The sequence below is a fragment of the Phyllobates terribilis genome, unplaced genomic scaffold (genome assembly GCF_046119375.1).
Source record: "Phyllobates terribilis strain yellow unplaced genomic scaffold, ASM4611937v1 Scaffold_7__3_contigs__length_470593459, whole genome shotgun sequence".
NCBI lineage: Eukaryota > Metazoa > Chordata > Amphibia > Anura > Dendrobatidae > Phyllobates > Phyllobates terribilis.
In genome coordinates, this window is record NW_027362767.1 from 309151277 (window position 1) to 309170501 (window position 19225).

Consider the following 19225-nt stretch of genomic DNA (forward strand, 5'->3'; position numbering starts at 1 on the left):
ATTTCGCCCATTCTAGCTGAAGCCAATGTCTTCTGCAATAAAAGTAAAATAATAAAGCAACCTCACCCTTACCTTTCCATGGTTCCCAGGACAGCTTCAGCTCTGCTACATTCACACGACAGGCTGGATCGCAGCCGAAAACTGCCATCCAGCTTGCCATGCTGCAGACACTGAGAAGCGCAGGCATGCTTGCGCTACTCAGTGTCTGTCTGTGACGGCATCCCGATGAGCCGAGTTCATGTCCAATGAACTCAGCTCACCTCATGCACGTCACTGACAGCGTGGGAAAATTCTCCTGCGCTTGCGGTGAGCGTTAGAGAATTCTCCTGCACTCATGGCAGGGTTCTTTTTGACATAATCTGACAAGACATGGGTCTCGGGGACAGACAGAGGCCACATCGGTAGAAGGGTCAGAAACTACCCTCCGGGTGACTGTAACCATACACTGAGACTCACAATTCTCACTCCAGGAAGAAATTCTCCCCGTATTCCAGTCAATGTGTGGAGTGTGACAACGTAACCATGGAAGACCCAATAACACCTCATCTAATCCACCAGGAATAATAATAAAGGAGATAACCTCCCGGTGACCCTGAGGAAATGACATGGTGAGGGGAATTGACTGGTGGGTGATTTGCGTGTCCAGGCGTGAACCGTTGACTACCCTAATGTTCATTGGTCTTGGCAGTAACTCTATAAGGATAGCATGCTTTTTGGCAAACGTAGATGACAAAAAATTGCCATCAGCACAAAAATCCACCCACGCCTTGGCAGTAACCGCGGTTGCTCCGAAGAACAATGTCACCTTATACAATAACTTGGAGGAAGAAGCCCAAGAATCTAACACACCTCCTCCAACGGTGGTTAGACACAATCGTTTTCCCGACTGCTTGGAACCCTTATTAACGGGGTACTCCAAGAGCTGTGCAGGTCGGGAACGAGAGGGGCTAGACTCAGTTCGGGATATATCTATAGCCTCAGGCTCCAGGTTGGGAGTCGCGGGTTTGGAAATGGGTCTAGAGAAGGATGGTGCCAACCAACACTGAGGTCTGGGGGCCTCCAGCTCTAACTTGTGTTCTACATGACGCAAATCTATTCGGTTAGCGAGAGAGATTAACTCCTTCAGGGAGGTTGGAATCTCTCTGGTAGATACAGCATTTTTAATATGCTCAGCCAGACCCTTCCAGAACACCGGGATTAAAGACTGCTCAGACCAATCCAATTCAGCCGCTAAGGTTCTGAACTGGATGGCATAGTGGCTGGCGGTGACCGAACCCTGGACCAGCGCAAGAAGCTTAAGAGCAGTATCATGCGTGACGTGAGGACCTAGAAAAACACTCTTTAGGGCATTAAGAAAGAGGCCTGCATTAGCCACTACCGGGTCATTGCACTCCCACAGAGGGGTAGCCCACTCCAGAGCCCTGTGGGAGAGTAACGAGATGACATAACCCACTTTGGCCCTTTTGGAGAGGAACCGTGCCTTCATCATCTCCAATTGAATGGAGCATAGGTTAATAAAACCTCTGCAGAATCTGCTGTCACCAGAAAATTTTTCCAGGAGAGCAAAACTGGGTAGTGGAGCAATTGCAGCTGCCGCAGCATTTAACGCAGCCGAGTTAACCAGATTGGCTGCTTGAGAATCCGTCTGGGTAGTTACTGAAGTGATATCAGCTACTGGGTCAGCTTGTTCCAGAGTCCTAACTCTGGCCTCAAGTTGCTGTAAACAGCGCTGCAGTTACTGGTTGTTAGCCATGTTCGGCAAGACCCTGGCGCTCTGATACTGTTAAGGGGACGGTTGCAAACAACTTTATTAAATAACCAACTTAAATAACAATCCCCTCCGTGTTACAGCACACCAGAATGGGAATAGGGATTCGCACTATCTCGGTTAACTGCACGAGAGATGCTTGATAAATAATGTATCTGTAGTCCTGTTGCAGCACAGGGACTACACAGTTGGCGCTAGGATGCGTGTGTGATTCACGCCGGCATATACGTGCCCCCAGTCGGCGTGCTACCGGATTGACGGACTGAGGAGTATCTCTCCACGTGGCTTACAGGTGGTACCGGGAATAGGGTGTCTGCAGACTGCTCGGGGTGTAAGGCGACCCCTTTGTCGGAGCCAGACTGTCAGATGAAGCTACCTGCCTATTTCATCTAAGCCTGCCTATTTCCACTAAACCTGCCTGCCAGAAACTAAAGCACACGTGGAGCCCAAGAGACCAAGCGTCCACACAACACCATCACAGCTCAATGATCAGAGCGCGCCGCCATGCTTGTGGGCGGGCTATTTAAAGATTAAGCCCTGCCCACCATCGCACCATTGGTGACGTCACCTGCGACCAATCAGGCGGTGCCAGGTCACTGGATCAGCTGACTCGCAAACCACCAATCACGGTCCGCCATGTCACGGGCATGCTCAGTACAGAGAATCCTGGACTTAGGCTTTAGCAGCCCTGTCTCCCTCCGCAACCTATCCTTCATGTTGCTAGGAACAAAGACCCAAGAGACAACCTGTACATCTCGTGGACCAGCTAGGCGTTGGGACTGATGACGATGCTGAGCAGCATCAGCTCTGGCTGGACCAGAACAGGAGACCACAAAAGGTTCTGGACCCATTTCGAATCCAGCAAACACCCGACGCCTAACATATATGTAAAACTAAAAAATAGACTTATAGTTCCTTTGCAATTGCCCCTTTATGTCAGCAAAGGAAAAAAAAAGAAATATAAAAACAACATAAAAATTGGGCTTTACGAGTCCTAAAATAAAATAGGCCAAAAATTTAGTGCTGGGGCAAAATAGCCTGCTCCTCAACTGGTTAATATATATGAGGTACATTCACAAGAAACATATACTGCTTGCTTTTCTCTACTAAGGAATGGCAAAAAAAGAACACTACCTGCTTTTAGACAAGCTACAAGAAAACTATCAAAGCAAGCACTAAAACAAATGACACGATTAGCGCATACATAAAAAAGCTCAAAGCAACATTCAATAACAGCCTATCCCCCTGAAGCCTTTCCTAAGCCAGAGGAAGATTAATGACACCAACATCAATAGGAGGATATGAAACAGCACACCTCATAACACTAGAAAATAATGTTCACATCCAGCACAAGGATCTGCCAGAACTTAAATGTTCAAATTGATAAATTTCCAATATTTCTAAGCACAACCTGGAATTACTCTACAGACAGGGAAATGTACAATGTCCATGATTATATTCACTGATCATTAGCTGCGTTTATTGTTATTGTTATTTAATAGCAGAAATAACACAATAGCGTTCTGCATAAATGCCTCTATAATATAGACTAATAAATTGTATTATTATTGGACTGTTGTAAATGTCTTATCAAGGATTGTCCACAATATTTCAAAAACACTTGTCATATATTTACAGATTATTTTGCTGCTTTTTTGTAAAATGCTCCCGTAAACCAAACTATATGCAGTGACATTCCTGTAAGATATCAGAGATGGGTGCCGGATTGTCAAACATTGTGGATTATATTTAGTGTAGAATAATTCATAGCAAGTAAAAACCTTTACAATTTAAATTTTAATTAAGAAATGATTCTAACATCTTTTAGTGGGGTTTCATATGGCCATAATACTGACCCATTTTAGGGTATATAGTACCACTGTTATTCAAAGAAATTCTATGGTTCTAATGAACTAAATTTGTGCTGTGGTTCTATATTTGCTATTTGTTGTTGACAGTTGTGATTTTCCTTAAAGGAGTCTGAAAAATGTAATAAAATAAATAAATAAAATAAATAATACACATTAAAATCTTAAACATGTTTCTAAATACCTTTATTTAGCAAAAAGGTATGCTTTATCTAGTGCACTCTGTCAGGATTTAAAAAAAGGCAGCCGCCATCTATATTGTGCAACCCATTATAGATTTCAGAAGACACGCAGTAGGATGGGCTGAGTGAAGAAAGAGACAAAGACACAAAAACGTTCAGGCTTACTGAGATGAATATTCATTCTTAGCTAAAGAAAGGTGTTTATCCGGTCAAGATGCCTGAACGGACGCTGCTCTGACGTGTCTTCTGTCACCAGTAGATGTTCTTCATGAAGACCATCCAACTGTATTTCCTCTGAAATTTAGGATGAGTTGTGATTAGAGATGAGTGAACCCAAACTTAAAAGTTTGGCGTTCGTACCGGACAGATAGTGTCCGGTGCTAAACGGCAAACACGGTCTTTCCCTGGAAGTCCGTTGCAATGTTTGGAGTTTCTGGGGGAAGTCCATTGCAGAGAGTGAGATTTTTTTCCTTACCCAGACCCAGAGTTGGGGGTCTCCATTGTTTTTAATGAGGTTTTGGTTCTGGTTAAAGTTCAGGTACAGTTCTGGTACCCGAACCGAACTTTGAAATAAAGTTCATTTGGGTACCAGAATCTGAACTTCCACGAGTCCGCTCATCCCTAGTTGTGATTGATAGCAGTTGCCGTCTTTAAAATCCTGATAGAGTGCACTAGATAAAGCATACCTTTTTGGTAAATAAAGGTATTTAGAAAAATGTTTAATATTTAAATGTGTATTATTTATTTTATTTAATTATTTTATTACACATAAGCAAAAAATTATGCCCCATTATGTATCAAATTTGATTTAACCATGTTTTGTTATATACTGAATTTTTGAATGTTCCCCTGTGTCTCAGTTTTAGCTTTTTCTGTTCCAGCAGCTCCACTTTTGCATTGATCTTGACACAGGAGAATGTGAATTGGGTATTTGGCACATTCCAATAACCATCCTAGGTATTTTCTTTTTTAAGGTCAGCGCATAGAAAGAGGAGGGTAATACTATATGCAAAAAAGGGGAGCGATAGGTAGGCGCTCCCTAGTGAAATACCATAAGGTTAAAAGAGAGAGGATAAGATGTAAAAGGTGCTCACCTATGCAAAAAAGCATACCATAATTCTATGTTCGCTCACTGCTGCCTGCCTCTTTATTGGGATCTCCCTTAATATGGGTATAGGGGTACCGTGAGGATAGCAGATGCATTCTAATAGCAGAAGATTGAGGTTCTATCAGGCGCTGTCAACTGGTATTATCAGCATGCATAAAGCTTGATTCTTTTATCAAATTAGCTTATTTACAAATTAATTCCAAAAAGCAAAACAAAAGCAATCAATAAAATATAAGGCCTTAAAAGTGCTAAAACTAACATATTTTCAACTTTGAACCAAAGTCTTAATCTTGCAAAAAGCACATCTGGTTATGAACATCTGGATACATCAGATTATGAACTCTTCAACCTGAAGAAGATCCCTGTATAGGATTAAAAATGCATTTAAGTTAGAGTTTTTGGTACTTTGTTATTCTCCTACTTCTGATTTTATCCTGGTTTTAATTGATACAAGAAATAAAAGTGATTTCAGCAACAGACAGCACTTTGTTTCTCTTTTTCTTTTCCATTTACATACTTTCTGAACTCACGCAGAGATCCGAGCAGGAGGTTACAACAGTCTGAGCAGTGTGAGCATTGCTATGCTTACTAGCTCACCAGGTGAGAACTTAATATACTACCCTGCGATCTCACTAACTGTACTGTGCCCATGGGAATCGGTGTGTCTCTGATTATTCCCTTAATAATTTCTCCCCACTAGAAAGAAGAGGGGGCTGAATAAGCAATTGACATGAGCCAATAAGCCAGCCCCCTTCTTGACATGCTGATATAGAAAGAGGGTGGAAGTTCTGTACTGTGTCTTGTTGCTGAAACTAGGACAGTGGGCCACATTTGTAAAAAAATGTATAAAAGTAACCATAATTGACTCACATTTCATACACAATGAAACATTGTTTTAAACAAATGAATAACCCCTTTAATTAAGAAACTCAGTTAAAGTCTTTTTTGACTTGACTTTCTCTGCTGCTGTAGCAGAAGGTACATTAATTGAATTCCAAAACTTACCTAGAATTAAAACTGCACAAAAAAACTGACCAGCACCTCCATATAGAATAAAAATAGTGTGAACAGGTGCAAGCTGCCATGACTGCACAGTATACAAACAAGAGAACATAGCAGCACAATGGAAGAGCTAAGATCTATGCAAACATTGAATAAATGAGATTTGAACTGCATTACTGATACATAGAATATACTTACAAAAATGAAGGTACTTAGCTCATAAATTGGCCAATTCATGTGTGCCCATCAACCACGGCAAGGTGACCTTTCTTTGATGGGACCCTAAATCTAATATTTATTAAACATGTCTCATCTGGGCTCCCATCAGCCCATGGGTGTTTTTAATTAGTGCTGCATCCTAACTGTAATCCTAAATTTGTAGGCTTATAAAGCAGGAGAGGCATGTTTGATAAATATTAAGTTTAGGGTCCCATCAAAGAAAGGTCACCTTGCCTTGGCTCATGAGCTCACATGAATTGGCCAATTTATGCGCTAAGTACCTTCATTTTAGTAAGTATATTCTAGGTAGCAGTAATGCAGTTCAAATTTCATATATTCAATTTTTGCATACATTTTAGCACTTGCAGAGTGCTGCTGTGTTCTCTTGTTACCTACAGTATAAACTATAAATTATTATTTAGATGTTTTGTGGCACTAAGAGTCCATACCCTGTGGGAAAATCAACTGTCATCTATCGTGTGTTTACCACCTTCATTACTGTTGACAGATCCAGTCACTAATTTAGGAGTGACCCCTTTTTCTTTCACTGAAAAAAACAAAAATATGCTGAAAGTTATAAGTATTCTAGAAATACTCTCTGAGCTAAATTAAACTCCTTGCTAAATAGATTGCCATTCAGGACATGCAGTTTAGATAACTGCGATCATCATGATATAGCAAGGATGTTATTCTGTTTTCCTAAGATATTGAAGTAAGGATAGCCTTTCAAACTATTTGATTAAAACAAGTCACGGATTAATATACTTTAAAGTTCTTATAATTTATCAGAATAAATGATCTACACTATTCAGATTACAGTGTAGGATCTCAGTGATGTCATTCCAAAGATTTACCATCCACTTCTATTTCCTTTATGCCAACTGTCTTGTCCAGATGTTTCAGGAATGCGTCCTAAGCTTACAGAGACCCTCACAATCAGAAAGCTTTCTGTATGTGCTTGACTTAATGGAAATAATCATGGTGCAAAGAAAAATCCAGAATAGATGGTTGTATTTATGTAATGTATAGACACAAGAACAGGTTGTTTTACACAAAACTAGCTGGTATTACATATTGCTTTTATCACTATTGTTTTATCATGTAATTACTTTGCATTATTCTTTACCACACTGACGAAGCCTAGAAGCCGCAGAGAAACTCTCTTAATGAGTGACTTGTAAGATACAGTAAGAAAGGTGACAAACAGGCTGAGACAGTCAGGAGATTCCAAAAAGGGGTATAAAAGTGCCATGCATAGCATGGGATGTAATATTTTTCTGTATGACCCATCATTTAAGTTGTATACACCTCCATGTAATGGCATGTAAAGCACAAATAGTACAAAGATACCAAAACTCCTTAATAATTATTTAGACCCCAGACCAAAACCTCTATGTATCCAGATCCTGCAGACCTCCATTGTAAGCAGACCATAGGCTAAACTCCCCAACCATAGCCCTCTTAATACAGACTATACAATAGACTCCACTGTATCCAGACCCCAGAATGCACTCCTGTATGCAATAAATATGATGAATCCTTCAAAGCTATAGCACTTTATGTTTTATATGTCACATGACAGATTTTTGTACATACGAATTTATGTGGAGTTTTCTTTTACATCTGTGTAACTTTATTTTCTAAAACAGTCTACTGTTCTTCATTGACTAAACAGTGTATATACATCCCCTGTGTACAGACCCCAGCCCAGACACCGCGCTGAAACTACTCCGCACACCATGAGTGAATATGGTGGAAGTTTATTGCTTTTTGCACACTGAACTGCTGTATTCTACTTGATATCCATTTGGAATTACAAATATGGATTGAAACTTTGTTTTTTTGGCATTTGACTTTATTTGTATTAAGAGTGATGTATCAGGATGCAGAGATCCTTGTTGTCTAACACTGGGTGGTGGATTCATTATAGGTTATTGCACACAAAGCAATAATAGTTTACAAAAGCTAGCATATTTTGTGTCAGAAATGTAAATCAAAAATTTGGTGCATTTTTTTGGTGAAGTTTGGCATATTATGACATGCCCCATTCTGCAAACCACACCCTTTTAAGCTAAGTCCCATATCTTTGTAGAGTAAGGTTCTTAAATATGGTGAAAGTCATATAAGATAGTTGTTTTCCTTAAAATGAACCTGTCATGTGAAAAACACAAACCCCTGCAGACATGGTGTTAATCCTCTGGTTAATAGTGTTCTAAAGCCATGCAGTTGCCATACTGAAAGCCTGAGGCTTTAGTCTTCTCGGCAGCTTCAGTCTTTCAGTCATAGAATGGCCGGTATGGCTTCAGTCACCGCTCACTACATAGTGAGGGGAAAAAAACACTGGAAAAAAATCAATATATAACCACATATTCAAGTCAAGTCTCCAGCATGAAATCCAAAGAAGGGAAATCAACAGAAGGTCCACAGAATGGCAGACCATTCGGTAGAGATACATGAAAAAAAAAGAGAGAACAACCGAATATACGGTCCCTAGATCGAATGAGGATCAATAGAAAAAATCTTGAGGATAGAATTAAAATACCTTTATTAATTGGAAAAAATGGTACACTATACAGGAGAAGTACAATATTATGTTGGATAGAAAAAAAGAGACAATGTGTACTCAATAATTTTCATATAGCAAACAGTTTTTTGTAGGTTCAATCCCCTCCTGACGACGCATGCGCCAAAATTTTCCCCATCACAGAGATATGTATTATAATAGGGTGTATGTAATTTTATATATTTTTTTGTGATATTTAACATCTTATCATTAGGGATCATCCCCCTTCTACGCAGTGGAATGCTGTATGGAATACATGATGTAGTGTGATCTAGATGTGTTACTATGACCCCTGATATAGGCGGCTCCTTGTCCGCTTTAGAGATATATCTATATGTAATTAGGTCATGGAACGTATAGTTCCGATATCTGAAATGTATATCCATGGTAGTGTTATTATCTGTATGTGACTAGTCTGGACGCATTTGCGTCGCCATGGGCATATCGCCTTTCCACATAACTGGAACGTATTGTTCCGACATTGCAAGCTAGGACACATCTGCGTTGCCTCGGACATACCTTCGCTAGCTGGAATGCATAGTTCCAGTATTTGACACGCATAATGTATGCGACCCGGATATGACATCGCATAATGTATGCGACCCGGATATGACATCGCACCTCTTGCCCCCTCCTCCCTCACTTCCGTGTAACACACCATTTCCTTTTTAAACCATGCACACTTTATTGATGGGTGTGCCTCTACTACTATAGGTATGTTATTGGATAATAGCTTTGTTTGAATTTGTTCATCTCTTATATATATATATAGATGGTGGGTCCCTCCAAGGACTGCTTGGTTCCAGCACTGACATGATTGGGGGTTTTGGCGACGCACACACTTTGTGATACATATATATATGATTGATACAGTATTTTACTGTTTATACTCTATTCATAGTGTGTGGCACATTTATTTGATACCCCCCATTCCTTCCTCTATGTCTGGTAAACAAAGGCTCTGATCTACAATATTAATATATATTACCTTTTTTTGATGAATTATAGACTGTGGAGGTATCTCTCTATACATTTTTATATACTCTGGGATTGAACCTACAAAAAACTGTTTGCTATATGAAAATTATTGAGTACACATTGTCTCTTTTTTTCTATCCAACATAATACTGTGTGCTGCGCACATACTTCTCCTGCATATTGTATAATTTTTTCCAATTAATAAAGGTATTTTAATTCTATCCTCAAGATTTGTTCTATTGTTCCTCATTCGATCTAGGGACCGTATTTTGGTTGTTCTCTATTTTTTTCACTACATAGTGAGCAGCTGCTGTAACCATGCCCAGCACTATGACTGACAGCCAGCTGAGCAGTGCATCAGTGCTGAGACAGCTGTCAGTCATAGTGCAAGGTGTGGTTACAGCCACCCCTCACTATGTGCTGAGCAGAGACTGAAGCTGTACTGGCTGCACTTTTATGACTGAAAGCCAAAGGCTGCCGAGAGGAATAAAGATCATGTCCTCCTGGTAGCCAGGCTTTCAGCGTAGTGGCTGCACAGCTTTAGAACGCCATTAGCCGGCAGATTAACCTCATATCTGCAGGTTAATAGTGTTTTGGGACAGACAGGTTCTCTTTAAACTACACCAGAATTTTGTTAAATTTAGCTTGCTAAAAATGCCCAATTAACTAATTATTGCAATATCCAGGTATAAAGAAAGCATAGGAGCAGTAAGTATAAGGTTACCACAAATATTTTTTTCTGAAAGTCTACTAGATTTACTTATTTCTGTTGGTCTCCCAGATATTCTGAAAAAAATGGGGAGTTTCTATTACATCTCTTTTACACATCAATGATTCTTTTGGTTTTGATTATTTGGATCCGTCACTATTTTGGCTCTCATCGATTGACATAAATTTGCACAAAAGGTGTCCTTTTGAGAGGGTTGGCCAATTAGGACATCCAACTTTTGTTTCAGAGCTTCACAGATAATGGCCTGATCACTTAATGCTATACGGAGAAACTACCTGTCCTTACACATTTACCTAGCCACACTGCATCCTCCAGAATGGGGGCTGCCCTGGGTAATTTAGAAGGGTGGTGAGCAGAAGATTCTCCTCAATGACAACACTGGGTGCACAACTATTAGGCAATTTGTATTTTTGATGATAAATAACTCCAGTGTTGACTGTCAATCCAAAAGATTAATAAACCTGAAACCTGAATATCTAAGAAAGTAAAGGTGAGTTTTTTCTTTCTTAGGAGAATATCTCTGTGTGTAGAATTATTGGCCAACTATTATTGGGCAGAATTATTATTATTATTGGGCAGAATTATTATGCTACTAAGTGAAAAATGTAAATTTTCCCATCTCAGTTGTTTATTTTCATCTGTTAAAGTGAGCATAAAAACTAAACAACTGAAAATGTACAAAATACATTTTTGACCTTTCAAAAAGTATCAGTGACCAATATAGCCACCCTTCTTTTCAATAGAAGTCATGAGCCATCCATCCATGGATTCTGTCAGTTTCATGGGTCATGGTTTTCATGGTTTTCTTAAAGTAGGCAGACATTTTCCTGTAAGAAAGTGTCTTCTAAAACCTGGCAGTAGGTTTAGGAGATGATTTTGAGTCCATCTTCAATCTGAAAAGGTCCAACTGGCTTATTTTTAATACTACCAGTTCATGGCAGTGCTCCACTTTCACCTTGCTGGCGTCTGAGTAGAAATGGAGGTCTGTGCCCATTACTGTTCCAGCCATGGGCCCATACATCTGATCCATCAAGAGTCAATCTCATCTCATCAGTCCATAAAACCTTTGAAAATCTGTCTTTGGATTTTTTTTGGCCAGTCTTGACTTTTCAAGTCCTGTGTCTTGTTCAGTGGTGGCCGGGTTTCAGCCTCCCTTATCCTGGCCATGTCTCTGTGCACTGAACACCCTGTACGTCTGGGCACTCTGAGGAGGTTGCAGTTCTGGAATACGACAGCACTGGAGCATAATGGGTTCCTGGTCACTTCTAAAATTTTTGTCAATATATGCACATGTTTTTTTGAGACTATGTCCCAATGTCTCAGCATTTTCAAGACTGCTGCATCTCTCTAACACTTGTAACGATTTTTGACCTTTCAGAGTCAGTTAAATATCTTTATTGGACCATTTTGCCTATGGAAAGCAAGCTGCCTATTAATTTTGCACATATGGATAAAGGGTGCTAATATCCTTAGGCTGCACCCTCCTCATTACACAAATATGCATCACCTGATCGGTTTCATTCAATAAGCATTCAAGTGCATACACCTTGGAGATGGAAAATTTGCATAAAAATAATGATGATATGGTCAAAATGCTCGCTTTCCTAAAAATTGTGCGCAAGTTTTCTTAACTTTTCAGTTAAGAAAACTATCCTCTGTCATTACAGTTGTTCAGTACATTTTCTGAGCAGATTTGTCTCATTTTTACATTATGCATTGCTAAAGGTAAAAGCTACTTTGAAAATCTATTGTGATTCTGTGGCTTTTCATATCCCCAGCATGCCCTGGTTGCTGCACAGATTTTTTTTATGTTATGTAATGATAAGACTTTGACAACACCATCAACATGTATCAGAAATTGCCATAGATTTGTGGAATTTTCCACAAAATCCATTGCTATTCCACCACTTCTGAATGTGGTCATATGTATGAAAATAAATGCTAATCCACAATATGTCATAAACTACATGCTGTGTTATGAATGTAGAAAAATCTATCTAAAAGATACATAACTAACAACATTAACCATTTACATTTAGGCACACCCTGACGTGGTTGGATGGCTTTGAGCTCTTTGCTAAGTATATTACATTTTTAACGTTTACAGCAATATTGGAATTCATGTATTCATTAGTTGCAGTGTGTACGCATCGTGTATGTGTATGTTGGTATAATGACTTATTTGTGCACCTGTACATTCATTTGATACTAGGGGTGTGCGGGCCCAATTATTTTGTTTATTTGGAGTATACATTCAGGTGTATGGCCCCCTCCAAGGCTCAGCACCCTTATCTACACATCCTTCCCAAACAAGGTTTTAATTGCGAGGTATGTCTAGTTTTCTTTCACTCCCCATTCAGATGAGTCTGGTTTGGCACATGGAGAGGTAGGACATTAGTGGCAGGGACCATCCATATTTAGGTACACCTTGATGTGGCTGAACGACTTTTGCGTTTTTTGATGAAGAAAACATTAACTAAGTACCTAACATTTTTAATGTTTACAGCATTAGTAGAGTTCATATATTTATTAATCACAGTGTGCAGACGCACCATGTATGTACGTATATGTGCATACCAATAACATGTTTCATATCTCATGCTAGTTCTTCAAAAGGTTGTTCAAATATTGTGTATTCAGGAGCATACTGTTCCTCTATCTCCCAGCTTCCTGTTTGCAGGGGGCCGCTTGCACCTAAAGATTGACAGTTCAAACCAGCAGCATGGTTGTACCGCTGGTCTGGAGTGTGAGCTCTCTGACGCTGCTAGCAGCTTTGCCTCTCTAGTACCAGAGGAGTGCAGTGCCACTGAAGCTAGTTGAATCTAACAATCTGGCTAGCTTCAGAGTAGAATATCTGACAAGCATGCTGTAAAATCTGTCAGAGGTCATTGGTTCAAAAAGTCTATCTTGGAGATACTTGGTGCTGAACTCAGAGGAACCCCATTCATCACCCTTTATTCCCTATACAAGTGTCTGGTCTTACAATGGGGTCTCCTGGGTTGCTTCCATTGAGAAGCTGCTGGCCGGAGGAGCAAGCCTGAGGCAAAGGAAGCCAAGGTATCTGGGTCAGTGACTTTGATGATGAAATCATGGACTGAATCAGGAATCAAAAACCAGGGAATTAGCTGAGGTCAGATACCAAATATTCAGTCAGAATGAAGTCAATCAGACTGAGGTTAGAATAGGGGGATAACAGAATCACATGAAGTTAGGATACTTAAAGTCAAGTCAGTCTTAGGAACAGCAGGACAAACAGAGACCCAGTATTCAGGAAGTAATCCAGGCACAATATATTTCACGAAAGGTAGAAGCCTGGGAGTTTATATAGGGTGTGGTACTTTCCCATTGGCCACAGCAGGGAGATGATTACATCTTCTGGATTGCTGGACAGCAGAAACACCCATTAGTCTAGCTGAGTGGATCCACAGGTCTTCGTCAAACTAATACTAGGCTCAACAGCATCTGTGGGCTAAAGCAAAGGAAGCTGGATCAGATCTGGGGAGAGATGTGACACCCACACCCTCTCTAAGAAACTGGTCATACTCATAGACTGCAAAGGTGGCCGGTAACCTAGACAAAGAGCAGTAAACTATAGAATTAAAAATCCCTCCATTATTGAAAATGGAGAGGATTTTTAAAAAGAGGCAAATTACAAACTGGTGTTTTTTTCAAGTACTTTGCTATTTTAATCGTTTAAGAAGTTGAGCCTCTTCAATCTGCAGTCAACAACAAAAACCCTATAATAAATCATTGCCCATAGTGTACAAATAATACATTATAAGATATGCTAATCAACCTCTACAATACATAAACTATGCATAGTTGTATGATTGGCGTGTGTATTATTCTATTTCACACATTATATCTTTTAAACCTTTGCATAATACAGAAATATTCGTGCCTTAGCCATGACTGGTTTCTATGGTAACATATTAAATATGTGTAACATTGTTTGTGTTTTTTTGTATTTATAATGTGCCAATATTGTCTTGGGCAATATATTGTTCTACTAAGGGAAAGATACAAATATAAAATCTCCTTCATTTCCTCATAAATGAGACAAAAGTTTGGCATTGCACTATGGAATTTGTTTATTGTTCAGATGTCATTCTGTGGAAAAATGCTACATTTCTAAAATATTTTTCTAGAAATTGCATTTGTGGGGGTATGTATTCACATTCCACATAGAAAACTATACTTGCAAATACTGTTCCAAAGTAAGACCCCGTAAGAGAACTGGTGGTAAAGAATAAGCAATCTACAAGCAAAACAGTTCTACACTGTACAGAAAAAGTTAAGACTTTTGATGTCTAAATTACTACATTACTTATATATCAGTTCTATATAATACAGGCCCAAATCTTTGCTCTTTGCTTCCTAGAGATTCTGATAACATTTCCTTTTTTATTGATGTCAAGCATAATGTGGTGAAGCCAAGGGATCGCCTACCTCTAGGACTTCTTTTTATTATTTAAATGTTTGTAATTGGAGCTAATATTGGAGCTAAAAAAAATTGCATTGTGGTTTTATTAAAATGTTGCACCATTTGTTTTTTTTTCAGGTTCTTTGTTTCTCTTTGATGTTGTCTGTGGTTATAAATCAGCAGAGAGCAGCTCAGAAAAGACAGATAAAAGAGTTAAGGAGAAAGGAGTAGTGTGGATTCTGGGCACTGACGCTGACATAGGTTAATCCAGGCGGTAAGTATAAAAAACTTCCAATTTATTGCAACGCATTTCGGAACCACAGCACTCCTCTCTATAAAAAATTTTTTAGCTTAAAATACATACTTTTTTTGTAAGAAAAGCAATTATTCCCAAAGATGGACAACACATTTTTAATGGAATTGGCTCACTGTTACAAGTCATGTCCACTATATAGAACATAAAATAGTTCCAGTGAAGCTTTAGGATATTTTCTTACATAGTATGGCACTACATGGTTGTTAACGTCTATAGAAATGTAAAAGTCCATTCAATGGTCTTAGTGCTGCTGGTCACACATGCTCAGTCACTTCCCCAATAGCCAGTTCTTGGCATAGTGATTCAATATTTACTGCAGAGTAGCCAATGGATATAATGACCAGGATTCGAGCTTTCCATTCTTTGCGCTGTACTGATCAGTTAATCACTATGCAGAACTAGGAGTGGGAAAGTGACTGAGCATGTGTGATCACCAGCGCTAAGCTTACTAGATGGACCAGCACATTGCTATTCACTGTGAGCACCAGATTTTTATGTAAGAAAGCTCTTCACTGGATTGTTTTATTAACAGATGTACAGAAGAATGTACAGATGTAGCCAAGTTTAAAACAGATAGCACAGCATTGGTATGTCATGGTGCAAAAAAAAATAACTTTGACACCTAACCTGACATTGGTCATTGGCTTGTACAATGTTAAATTATCTTAAACCTCCTAAGTAAAAATAAGTGAATATATGTTAGAATGGAATTGAATTCTACTCAATTCTTTCATCCTTGTTCCCCAAAATGCAGATTTTTTTTGTAGTTTTTTTTGCACAGGTTCAGCAAAAGATTAAAAAAAAATACTTATATTCACCTTACCACTCAACTCTCAGGCCCCCGCATTCCTCACTGTCCTCTGTCAGGTCCTCAGCACATTTTCTAATCACCACTGTGAGGGCTGTAATCCCCTGGTCCTTTATGTTTAGCAGGGACTTCTGGCTTTGATGAGGAACAAGATGTTTCAATTCATGCGTGCACAAAGTCATGGCACACGCGAGGACGTCATGACCTTGTTTTCACTTGTGCAGAACCATCCCAGGCCTCATCATAGCCGGAAGTCCTGGCCTAGCAAGAAGAGGTCTGGGGATTCAGTGCTCACGGCAGAGATAAGAAGATGTGATGAGAACCAGACAGGAAATGGTGAGCATTGGGGTGAGTATAAGAAAACTTTTTGCTTTTTACGTGTTACATTTATTTAGGTACCTTGGATTAACTGAGAATAACTACTCTGCAAATTGAATATTCTACGAAAATCTACGTAAACGGGCAAATTCAAATTTTGCCGGATAAGCTAATTTCTATAATGTGAGATAACCTTCTGTCACATGTTATCAAAATGGTGCGTTACTTTTCAAGTTAAACTTGGCTACCTCTGTAAATTGCAAATACTGTTAGTTTCCATTATATGTGTACTTGTATATATATAATGGACTTCATGTGTCATGGCAGGTCAACCACTTAAATGTCCCTACATTTGCTTAAATATCTGTCACCGGCAGAAATCAAAAGACATGCCAGCAATGAAAAGTAAGATTTGGGCACGAAATTTCAAGTGATTAAGAAATAGCTGAGAAATGTAATGCTCATTTTCTTTGGGTATAGCTCCTTTATTACTTTATATTGGCAGAAATAATATATCCCTTATAAGGTAGCAAGCATGATTTTGTAGCATTGTTAAAAATATACTGTGCAAGGTCTTCAATTTCATGTTCTAACGTAGATATCCAAACGCTCCCTGGCAGAGAATTTAAAAGATTTACAGATGCTTTCAGTTGGTCATATTTTCATTCTGTGTAGTGCCAATACATTTTGTGCCAGAGGGAAACTTTTTAAGCTTTCTTTAGGTGCAACCTGCTCTTTTGTGTGGCCAGAGATTTAGAATATGGTCTTAAATTCTTTTTACTTTTTATTTACCAAAAATAATTGTAGTTTTAAAAAAAATAACTCATAGTTTACTTCTTTTATAAACGAGACCAAAAAGGTAACACATTATTTAAGTATTTGTCATGCTATAATAGTGTTATCATATTCAATAGCAATGTATAGCAACTGCTAGCATGTCTATGCCTAATGGTGCTTCTGAAATATATTTCTCATCTTAAGAATATGAACATAGACTAGAGATGATCATGGAAAGTTAAAAGAAACACAAACCTGAAGAAAATCCAAACAAGCTTCATATTCAGCTGCTTAGCTTGGTACCCAATTGCTGTACTGAAGCAGTATAAACTACTGAGCCCACGTCACTGCCTAAAGTTACTGAAACTCACTCTTAAACAAGATATATCTGCTAATGGGTAAAACTATGGCATCATCATAACAACCTACCATCTCAATTGCAAATACTCTTATCACTACTAATACTGTTACTACTATTGCTACATTACTAGAAATATTCAAGCCTTGTCAGCAACTCTAGCCCTTTGGAAACATCCCTATCCCTTCAAATAAAACCCCCAGTCCACCCTGGGATGCCCATGTCTTAGTAGAGTTTACATAGACCTTGATCCCCCCTTGTTATAAGTTGAAGTGTCCCAGGAAATCTGGGTCAGTTTGCAACTATACTACTACTTCTACTACTGCAAGTTATACTACCAGTACTACTATTATTACAGCTACTCCAACTAATAACAATAACATACTGATCACATGATGCTTAATAAGACCATATATACTGTAAATATAGTTATAGGCTGCTGTATTACCATTCTCCCCATCAGACTTCCGCTCGTGGTCAGTGTCCGTTAGCGACAGTGCAGAGTTGGCTCTACTTGACAAACAGGAGCTGTGCTCTGACTTCATCTCTCTCATCCACATTCTCAGGGCATGGTCTGGTGACGTGGCGCCTTCTGTCTCTGTATCAGCATCAGAACCCATCTCTAGCGGGTAGGTATGCTGTGTACCAGTGTGCAGGTTGGTCTGAAAGGTAGAGCATATAATGTGCGGAGATTCACAGTACTCCATCTCTGAAAGAAACGGAAACAGTGAAATGAAATAGTAACTAAAAAGACAGACTGGATTCGTTAGCTACTTTAGAGACAATTATTTCAAATCAAGTAACAATGATAATAGTGGACGCAAGTACTTCTGTAGCGTGAATGGTGATATCATGCCAACTAATAGTTTTTTTAAGTGGTAGACCTTCCAGTAGAGTTCCGATGGTTCACAGAGAAGATTAGATTAAAAAGAGGAATTTTGTAAATTATGAACCTATATGTAATAATAGATAATGGGTTCTCTGTTTCGCGACTTTTGTCAATAGGTCTTGTCTGATATTGCAGAACTCCTATAAAATGTGCCTGAGCTAAAATATTATATGCGGCTCATGGACACAGGTGTCACTGTTTTTGAGTGAATATTTTACAGCTCAAAATTTTGGGGCCACATTGTTTTCAATGGGGTTCGGGTTCTGGTACAAGTTAAGTTAGAGTTCTGGTACCCGAACCAAACTTTGGAATAAAGTTTGGGTCGGGTACCAGAACCCGAACTTCTACAGGTCCGCTCATCCATAGTCCATTGGTATTTGGCACCAAGAGGTTAGCAACGGGTGACCTGTAAACTGTGAGGTGGGGTCTCAATGGAAAGGCATACAATTTGAACAAACAATATGTGGTGCTTAAAGGCTATATAGTACACGTAGCAGGAACGTCTCAAATGATTCTGCTGAATTTATTCAATAATCAAAGGGTTAAACTACACAAATTGAACAGGAACAAAGAATACTGGATGCAGTATAAGTGTATTTATGCAAAAAAACCTCAAAACTGCAAAAGTACTTATGCAAGAATGAGAATCTTTCCAGAAGCATGGAATAAAACCAAGACGTATGCTGAAATATTAAGAAAAATATACACTATAATATGGGACACATGTTTTATGCAAAATTGATTTTTCATCTTAAAAACATTATTCACAGGGCATAATTAAAGAACATAATTCCAGTTTTAACTATGACAGATTCATTCTTTCTGTGCCTCTAACTAATATAAATTGCTTGCATTTTACAACTGAGAATATTAAATTGGGGAATTATGGCATAGTTCAACATGCGTAGAAAATCAGAC

General features: G+C 38.9%; 1 protein-coding gene across 5 annotated transcripts in view; it reads right to left on the reverse strand.

The window, feature by feature from the left end:
• Window positions 1–19225, reverse strand: part of TENM1 (teneurin transmembrane protein 1) — a 1319062-nt gene that overhangs the window by 960811 nt on the left and 339026 nt on the right. For 3 of the 5 annotated variants that reach the window (XM_073641090.1, XM_073641089.1, XM_073641088.1), the window contains exon 4: window positions 17867–18127. The exons of the other annotated variants lie outside the window; for them this stretch is intronic. In XM_073641090.1, the coding sequence (XP_073497191.1) occupies window positions 17867–18127 (261 nt within the window). The remainder of the gene's footprint in view (window positions 1–17866; window positions 18128–19225) is intronic. 5 annotated transcript variants of the gene reach the window in all.